The sequence below is a fragment of the Papilio xuthus genome, unplaced genomic scaffold (genome assembly GCF_000836235.2).
Source record: "Papilio xuthus unplaced genomic scaffold, Pxut_1.1 DF827461.1, whole genome shotgun sequence".
In the NCBI taxonomy this organism is placed as follows: Eukaryota; Metazoa; Arthropoda; class Insecta; order Lepidoptera; family Papilionidae; genus Papilio; species Papilio xuthus.
In genome coordinates this window covers 2,198,843-2,209,030 of record NW_013531188.1, presented here as the reverse complement: position 1 = coordinate 2,209,030, position 10,188 = coordinate 2,198,843, and the positions used below count along the sequence as shown (strand labels likewise).

General features: G+C 39.4%; 1 protein-coding gene across 1 annotated transcript; it reads left to right on the top strand.

Annotated features, from left to right (window-relative positions):
- Nucleotides 1-3,003: 3,003 nt before the first annotated feature.
- On the top strand, nt 3,004-9,834 carry Upf1 (Upf1 RNA helicase). The gene is made up of 10 exons (XM_013314451.1): nt 3,004-4,615; nt 4,696-4,883; nt 5,206-5,406; nt 5,778-5,848; nt 5,919-5,986; nt 6,089-6,204; nt 6,491-6,700; nt 7,070-7,240; nt 7,446-7,605; nt 7,686-9,834. Exons 1-10 carry the CDS (start codon nt 4,436-4,438, stop codon nt 9,402-9,404), a joined length of 3,084 nt encoding a protein of 1,027 aa, XP_013169905.1. The 5' UTR covers nt 3,004-4,435; the 3' UTR covers nt 9,405-9,834.
- The last annotated feature ends 354 nt before the right edge of the window (nt 9,835-10,188 follow it).

Genomic DNA, 10,188 nt, shown 5'->3' with positions numbered 1-10,188 from the left:
AAAGGTTAACTTTTTTATCAATTATGATGGCAGTGTAATGATTGTTTTATAAATATTCTCGTAATTCAATACAGTAAAAACCTATGAATTTAAAATTAACTCCTTTATTTGGACGCACGTTAAATACGTAGGCAATTTATTTGCTACTTAAAATTAAATGCGTTCTTTAAATGTTCGTTCTGAACTGTTGCCCGCGACTCCGTCCGAACGAAATTAAAAAAGCTTATTAAGTAGCCTATGTGTTCTTCCAGATTATGTTCTCATCTATGCCAAATTTTAGCGAGGTCTATGAAGCCGTTCCAGAGATTCGCTTTTATAATATTAGTTAGATTTCCATGGTACCTATCTTTATCTCATAAAAAAGTTTAAAAAATGTCCGAATATATACAACGAAATTATTAGACCAAATATGCAAAAGAAACAATTTAAATTTTATAAAAAGCAGGAACAAATAAAATTGCAAAATGTATTCTATTTACTCTCCTCTTTAGGATCACGATTCTTGCTAAGATTTTTAACTGAAATAATTTTTTTTTACCTTTTTAATCACAGTTTGTCTATTCATGCCAGCAATGATGACATCACATGTGGCGCCACCTACCAATTGCTTACAATTGTCATGAACACTTCGCCACTAGACATCGCTTTAATTAAATAATACTATTATTTCCCTTTCATTCTTAAACTTCCTTTTGTTCCTTAAAACTCTATTATATCTTAGATGTAGTTCAGAAGATAATCGGACTTTACCATCTTATTTGAAGGACTAAACGTAGGTTTCTGTCAACATAGCAATAAAACATATCTTCATCCCTGTCGTTATAATTGAATAAGACAGAGATAAATATATTTTAAACGGGGATTTTAGTATCAAAAACTCACGGTCAAATAAGTATTGACTTGAAGATCTTCAAAAAGAAATAAATCCATAATTAAGTTCCAAAGTTTGAGTGTTACAAAAAAAATTGAAAGATATATATACAACAGTCAACTCTACTATCGACGAAAGTGTGGAACTGATCTGTGTGCCGAAATTACACGATTTTATTTAATTTCATATCCATATTATGATGTTCTTACTAAACTCCTGTTTAAAACATATTGTATCTCTCTTTTAGCAAACATAATGATAGGGATGACGATATGTTTTATACAGAGATTTTGATATCAGAAACCAACGGTTTAACATAAGCATTGTCAATTTAAATTATTTAACCTACTTACACTCATATAGCACATCAATGATTATTTTTAAAAAGTACAAACAAAACATATGGCAAAGGGCATCGTTCTCATCAGTCGAGGCATTTACATCAATTAGTGGACGATTTGTGAGTCTCTTCCAACGAAATCTGATACTACTTTATGATTTTAACCCTGACAAGTTAACTAACCCTTTGTTAATTGAAACAGTTAGTAGTATGCCAATTACTGTTAACGACTTTCTTCTTTTTTTATTTTATAACCTAAAATTTTGCATGAAATAATAAAATGTCGGTACACAATGTCACAATTATATAAATATCTTTTTTAACTCTTCGTTAAAGTTCTTAAAACTTGGTCTATAATAAAATTGTATAATTTCTTTGTATAACACTTTATTTTTACTGCGAAATTAATTTTAACCTTTAATGTAAATAGTATAATACTTTTTCTGACGAGCCAATTGCCCGTGAGTTTCTGAGACCAAAATCCCTGTTTAAAAAAGCGATGACGATATGTTTTATACAGAGATATTGGCTGCCGAAACCCACGGTAATAAGTATGTAAACCACATTCATCGTTAGTTAATACGAGAAGATATTGATGTAATCTCAAGAAGACATATTTTTTTGTAATATTTATTCGCGGAAACTCGCAGAAGAGCGAACACTTCTGAATTCTTTGATGATGTTCCTATTTATGTTCGTAGTGATAAATCTATGTTGAACTGGCGCAGCGCCAAACCGGCCGCTGTCTAAATTAGACTAAAATGCACTGTATCTATCAGTTTTATAACATTACACGATTCTGTGGTTCCCATTGCAACACGCAGCATCATCGCATAGCGTTCAGTATGTAATAAGTACGAAATTATCACTTACTAGCTGTCGCCCGACTCCGTCCGCGGAGAAAAACTTTATTAGTAGCCTAGTCGAGACTATGTTCTACATCTATGCCAAATTTTAGCAGCCGTATTTGAGATACCTTCTAACAAACATCCATTCTTCCATCCAAACAAGCGCTATAGTAATATTAGTAAGATTTAGCTGAAACTAATATGTGTATGAATACGTTAGTTGTGCAACATTATTTTTAAGAGATATCCATGCATGAACATGGATTTGTTAAGCAACTACCTGAATTCGCCAAAATAGCGAACGGATTGCTGCACATACACATCTCTACTAGATAGTCTACGTAGGAGCCATTGGATCATTAGTGACGTATCACGTTATACGTCTTTATATTCGTAATCTATCTTGAAGTATAAATAAAAATCCATATAATACTAGCTGTCGTCCGCGACTGCGTCCATGCGGGATCAAAAAATAGATTCCCAAACCCTCCTGAACATGTTTATGAAATTTCATGAGAATCAGTCACGCCGTTTAGAAGGAGTGTAGTAACTAACATTGTTACACGAGAATTTACGACAGATTTTCGACGGCAGTAACTTTTTGTGTCTGTACTAACATTTATAAAAAGCAAACTACAGTGAAAGTTGTGAATATTCACAAAGTATGCCATTATGTTGTTATAGTAGTTTTATTTAAAAAGAGAAAATTGAAAATGTTAACAATGGCCTATGAAAATAACTTTAATTTCACTATATATATAAAAAGATTTAACAATTTACTCTTTCAAAGATGTAACTTTTACAAGACTCATTACATACACTACCTATTATTCGGATTCAATATAAATAAGGGTAACTACGACACCCAGTCTCTAATTTTTTTTATAGCAAAAGGTCGAAGTGATCGGTGCCCATAGACATTTGCATTTGCAGATGCTTATTTTGTTTTTAATTTTATGACCTGGTAATATAGACCTTTAGGTCAATTTGCAGATAGGTAATTGGCGACGCACAGAAACATACTCCTTAGAAGACACACAAAAATGCTTCCACTTCACGCCAGTTTTGCCTGTCGAGTCGACCTATTCGCGAAAAAAAGGTATTACGGGCTCTACCGCTGTTAGTATCCGTTTGCCAAGTTTCAAATAAATTCGATCAATAGCAACATTAAACCTATTAATCTAACAACTAATTCAATGTCATTACTCTGTCGATACGACCTATATTTACAGAAACTAGTGCCAACTTTGCTGACAAGCCGAAAATAGACATAGTCGACTAGGGAGAACTCTTGTTCCAGTAAACGCGGTAAATGGCTAAAATATGTAATTATGTTCAATATTCGCTGTTTTTCAGCTTAATGGTCTTTTTAAGTAAAAAGAAGACTTTCTCTTTATTAGAATGAACTGTATCTTCAAGGTTTAACCACAGTTTAAATAACACTAACAGTTATTTACCTAATAACGTTATTAAATATGCTACGATTATTGTAATTTATCGCTGACAAATGAAAAATAAGGATAAATTTTTGCCACTATGCTTAACGATATCTGGAAAAAATAACGATAAATGACTTTCAGGTGGAATCAATATTTTTCAGCAGATCTTTCACTTTTAAACCTATGGAACTGAAAAACCTTCAAGTAAAGAATGTTTATCCTGTGAATAGACCATCTATAGTCTCCGGTGATTAGTGGCCATTCAATTGGAGCCAGGAACAATTTGCCTGGTTTATATTATGCTGACAGTAGGGCAGAAGCGTTGACCTTGCAAAGACTATATTGGCTCACTGGCGCCAGTTAGTGTTTAGCGCTACTGTACTGGTATTATATAAACCAGGCTGTAATAACTGTATTTCGGTGACATTACGGGAAAGAATATATATTGAAAGACACCTCATGATCATTGCTGTTCTGGTTAAAATTATTTAAGCCTAAATCTTAAATAGCTACGTTATTACAAGTAGTCGAGGTGAGTCGAGGTCAAACTATAACATACATACCAAAGAGTATATAATATAAATTTGTCGCAATAAATGGTTGTAACTCTTTGACATACCTTTTTTTGAAAGTTTAATTTAGTCTATGGTTATTCGTCATCAACTAATGTCATTGGCTGAAAATTGAATTCTAACAATTCTATTGGTGGCTTTAATTTCACTCGTTCTGAATGGCCAATCACTACTGAGTTTGCTGACGGAAACAAACCATATGTTATATTACTTCTAATATGGCGAACTTTCTTGATCATCAACATCATCCTCTGCAACACGTTTGACTATTACGTAGTTGTTATGGGATGTTGGTTTAATTGTGCATCATATTCCTTTTTGAGACATTTTTATTCATTTCACCATCCTGAACATATCTTGTAAAAATGAGTGTCGACGCATACGGACCGAGTTCTCAAACTCTAACGTTTTTGGACACGGAGGAAGCGGATCTTATTGGTGCTGATACGCAGGGGTCCGAATTTGAATTCACGGATTTTACATTACCATCACAAAGCCAAACTCAGGCGTCACAACACGATCATGGTTTAAGTTCATCGAACCAGGTAAATCTTCAGTGGTCTTATGAATTCCATAACCTTAATGTCACCTGTTACGTTACTTCTAATTTATTATTTTATTCCAGGTGAATGGATTAGGACGTCAAGATTTAAGTTCTAAGATCACTGGCGTTACTAATACTATTGCAGAATTGCAATTTGAGGAGGAAGATGAGGCTTTGTATGGAAGTAAGGAGCTACCAGAACACGCATGCAAATACTGTGGTATCCACGATCCCGCCACTGTGGTAATGTGTAACATATGTAACAAGTGGTAAGTAACACAAATATAACAAAACAATGCTTTATTTTGAAGACAAACAGTACTATCAGTACTGAAATATCTCATTTTGTGTGTCACATGTGTTTTTTTATATAGATGTGAATGGTTACATCCACAATACTACATGTTAATAAATAAATAGGATATTTGCTTGATCCATGGGATTTTGCAATCGGAGTTACACTATTTTATATCAGTTTAAATTCCACAATAATGTATTTATACTTTTAATATATTGTATTTAACTAGGTTTGCCTTCTCTGACTGTAATAAAAATATAAATAAAAAATTTAATGATATATAAATTTCTTAGGTTTTGTAACGGACGTGGTAATACATCTGGTTCTCATATCATCAATCATCTAGTGAGAGCTAAGCATAAGGAAGCAGCATTGCATAGAGATGGGCCTCTCGGTGAAACATTACTCGAGTGCTACTCATGTGGAGCGAGGAATGTATTTGTTCTGGGTTTCATACCTGCTAAAGCGGACTCTGTTGTGGTATTGCTATGTCGGTAAGTGTATTTGTAAAATAATTAGATAGAAAAGTAAGCAAACTTTAAAGATAAAAATAGTGGTGATTCCCCAAATAGTATGTATGATAGTGTAACTAAAAGACAAATATAATATGGTAATAAAAGAATCTGTTTTTTACTGCTTTTGATGTCATACAGCTTGTCTTCATGTTACTGCCTAATTTGTTGCATAATGGCAAATTATATTTCATAATAATAATTATAAAATCACATGGGTAAAGTTGAATTACATGGAAATGAGGAATTAATACAAATCTAAATAGTATTTAACCTTTAATGCTGTAAGCACAGACTTATTAAAAGCAGACATGTTTGTCTTGATAATTAAAAAATATTTTTTTTATTTTTAGCCAACCATGTGCAGCTCAAAGTTCATTGAAAGACATGAACTGGGATCAAGAACAATGGAAACCATTGATTTGTAAGCCTTTATATTACAAATTATTTATCTACTAAAGATTTTATGATTTTTAAATTAAACCTTTTTTCAGCTGACCGTGCCTTTTTATCATGGCTGGTAAAAGTCCCCTCTGAAACAGAGCAAATGAGAGCACGTCAAGTAAGTCAAATTAACTGTAATCAAAAATAATATATTTATTACTTTAAACAATCTTTAAATGAAGAATCTAAGGAAATTGCTGATGAATAATAAATTTTTTAGGTGTCACCACAACAAATCGGTCGTCTGGAGGAACTTTGGCGAGACAATGTCGATGCGACATTTCAAGATCTGGAGAAACCTGGAGTAGATGAGGAACCCCATCAAGTTCTGCTACGGTAAAATATAAATTTTAATTTGTTTATTCTAAAAAAAAATACATGCATTGAATTTTTATTAAGTACAGTCAAAATAAGTCCTTTATTCTTTGTGACGTTCTATGGAAATATACTCTTTGGTCTCCATAACCAAGATTACTTTACTTTTAACCATATGATTATCTGCTCTATGTTTCTCTCTAATAGCCACATGTGTGGTTATTAGAGAGAAACAAAGATATAAGAAGTAAGAGGCTTGAAATATTTTAACTTGCTCTTGTTACTGAAATTTATGGTACAATTTCAGATATGAAGATGGTTACCAGTACCAAAATATATTTGGACCACTTGTAAAATTAGAAGCAGATTATGACAAAAGGCTGAAGGAGTCGCAGACACAGGAGAACATCGAAGTACGTTGGGACGTTGGTTTAAATAAGAAGACAATTGCCTTCTTCACTCTCGCTAAAACTGACAGCGACATGAAACTAATGCATGGAGATGAACTCCGATTAAGGTGTCTATGCAATTGATTTTATTTAATTAGTTAATAAAATATATTTAAGTTACAAAAGTTATATTAAATCTTATCTTACTTATATTATAAATATGAATGTTTAGATGGATGGATGTTTGTTTGAAGGTATCTCTAGAATGGCTCATCGGATCCAGGTGAAATTTGGCACAGAAGTAGAACATACATAGTCTGGGAGAACACAGGCTACTTATTAAGTTTTTTTTAATGCAGATGAACGAAGTTGCGGGCGACAACTAGTATCTTATAATTGGGATTTTTAATGCGAAAAAAATAATATATTTTTTGATAATCTTACAAATTAGCACAGATAAACTCTTCAACTGTTTTATATTAATGTTACTATTACAGATATGTTGGTGAATTGCATAAGACTTGGTCAGGTGTGGGCCATGTCATCAAGGTGCCCGATAACTATGGTGATGACGTGGGTCTGGAACTGAAGAGCGGTGCTGGAGCGCCTTTGGAATGTACATCCAACTTTGTGGTCGATTTCATCTGGAAGAGTACTTCATTTGATCGGTTTGTATAAATCTTCTCACATCTTTTATTTGTCTGATATTAATACATACGACAGTCCATTATTGTATAGAACTTTTTAATCTATTTCGCGGTATAAGGTCATATTTTTTCCCCCACATCACTTAACGCTCCCACACCTCGTACGAAGTTCCTATTCGCCATGATATTTGAAACGTTATCTCTGTTTTTTTCACATTAACAATAGAATGCAGCTCGCTCTCCGCAAGTTCGCGGTGGACGAGTCGTCTGTGTCGGGCTACATCTACCGCCGGCTGCTCGGCCACGAGGTGGAGGAGGTGCTGTTCCGCGTGCACCTGCCCAAGCACTTCAGCGCACCCAACCTGCCTGACCTAAATCGATCACAGGTACCAAACTATACAAGACATTGGACAATGTTGTATCCATAATTTGTGTAAAAATTGTTATCTATTAACTTATACCACAGGTGTATGCTGTGAAACATGCGCTTCAACGCCCTCTATCGCTGATCCAAGGTCCTCCGGGCACTGGAAAAACTGTGACGTCAGCTACGATCGTGTACCAGCTGGTACGGCAGAGCGGCGGACCGGTGCTCGTGTGCGCGCCCTCCAACACCGCAGTCGACCAGCTCACCGAGAAGATACACCGAACCGGACTCAAGGTGGTGCGGCTGTGCGCAAAGTCGCGCGAGGCCATGGAGTCCTCGGTATCGTTCCTGGCACTGCACGAGCAGGCGCGCGCACTCGGTTCCGCGGACTCGGAGCTGCGGAAGCTTACCCGTCTGAAGGAGGAGGCGGGCGAACTGGCAGCCGGCGACGAGCGCCGCTACCGCGCCCTGCGCCGCGCCGCCGAGAGGCGCCTGCTGGACGCCGCGGACGTCGTCTGCACCACCTGCGTGGGCGCCGGAGACCCGCGAGTAGCCCGCATGCGCTTCCAGTCTATCCTCATTGACGAGGGCATGCAGTCGACCGAGCCCGAGTGCATGGTGCCCGTCGTGCTCGGCGCCCGGCAGCTCATTCTCGTGGGGGACCACTGCCAGCTAGGCCCCGTCGTCATGTGCAAGAAGGCGGCCAAGGCCGGTCTCAGCCAGAGTCTCTTCGAGCGTCTCGTCGTGCTCGGCATCCGTCCCTTCCGCCTGGAAGTACAGTATCGCATGCACCCGGAGCTGTCACGCTTCCCCTCCGACTTCTTCTACGAGGGCTCCCTTCAGAACGGCGTGAGTGCAGAGGATAGAAGACTACATAAAATAGATTTCCCGTGGCCGCGACCGGACCGGCCCATGTTCTTCTACGTGACGCAGGGACAGGAGGAGATCGCCGGCTCCGGCACCTCGTACCTGAACCGCACCGAGGCCGCCAACGTCGAGAAGTTGACGACGCGATTCCTCAAGGCTGGCGTCCGCCCTGAGCAGATCGGCATCATCACCCCCTACGAGGGCCAGCGCTCGTACCTCGTGCAGCACATGCAGTACCAGGGCAGCCTGCACGCCAAGCTCTACCAGGAGATAGAAGTGGCCAGCGTCGACGCGTTCCAGGGCCGAGAAAAGGACATCATTATTATGTCGTGCGTCCGCTCCAACGAACACCAGGGCATAGGTTTCCTGAGCGACCCGAGGCGTTTGAACGTGGCGTTGACTCGCGCCAAGTACGGCCTCATCGTGGTCGGCAACCCGAAGGTGCTGAGCAAGCAGCCCCTGTGGAATCACTTGCTCGCATTTTACAAGGAGCGGCGCGTGCTCACAGAGGGACCGCTCTCCAACCTCAAGGAGTCCGCGATCCAGTTCGCCAAGCCGAAAAAACTCGTCAACTCGCAGAACCCGGGGTCGCACTTCATGTCTACGTCGATGTTCGACGCGCGCGAGGCGATGGTGCCGGGCTCGGTGTACGACCGCGCGCGGCCGCCGCGGGACCCGCTCGCGTACGTGGGCGCGCCGGCGTCCGCACACGCGGGCGTGCCCCCCGCCGCGTTCCCGCAGCGCGCCGCCCTGCGCGCTCGCCGTCGCCCGCCGCGCCTCTCGCAGGAACCGCTGTCGCAGCAGCCGCCGCTGTCGCTGTCGCAGGGCGCCTCGCAGCCGGACTTCAGCCAGGAGTCGACGGCACCGGACTGCCCCTCGCAGCCGGACGGGCTGCTGTCGCAAGACTCGTCGTACCAGGGCGGATTCCGCGCGCGCTGCAGCCAGTACTGAGAGGGACGGAGCGAGCCGCATCAGACCTCACTCCGCGGTGCCGACGGACGCGCCACAGCCACCGCCGCCGGGCACGGGGAGCGCCGCGAGCCGCCCGCAGCCGCCGCCGCACCACACGACGCGACACACGACACCCTACGGCTCTGATACAGGGATAGAGATAAGTTCGGGCGACGTTGTCTTGGAAATTGTTTATCGGTTCAAATTATCAAATGTCGATTCTGTGAAATTGTTCGTTTCGTCAAACATGCCACGGAGTAAGTGTACGTTCATTGATCATCACGTCAAAGTCTCGGTGTTTCTCAAACGGTCATCTTCTAAATGTTCCATGTGGAATTGTACGAATAAAACTTAGGGAACGGCAAGTTGTAATCCATTCATACTTTAGCAATGTATAGCAACTTATTTTCACATTAAAATGAAATAGTTTCGCCAAACTTTATATATTTTATTCAAGTATCAGGTATACCCATTTCACTTTACTCAATTGTATGCTAATACAAAAAATCGTTGAAAAACTTTCTGACAGAAATAAAAAACTTTTATAGTGAAACACTAAAAAAAATCAATTAATGTTTACAACAAAATGAATTTGTCTTCGTTCGTCTTCGAATTGCATGAATGTTGAAAACATATTTACACAACAAAATATAGTAATTATGAAATATATATGGGATATATTTTGGAAAAATCAATTTGGTCTTATTTTTAATAAATAAATGTTAATAGTAATTTACATGTGTAATCAATGATCAGCCTGTATCTAATCACTGCTGACACGGCG

Coding starts and splice junctions, on each gene's coding strand:
- Upf1 (XM_013314451.1), top strand. CDS start 4,436: ATGAGTGTCGACGCATACGGACCGAGTTCTCAAACTCTAACGTTTTTG. Junction 6,205..6,490: donor CCCCATCAAGTTCTGCTACG/GTAAAATATAAA, acceptor GTACAATTTCAG/ATATGAAGATGGTTACCAGT. Junction 6,701..7,069: donor GGAGATGAACTCCGATTAAG/GTGTCTATGCAA, acceptor TTACTATTACAG/ATATGTTGGTGAATTGCATA.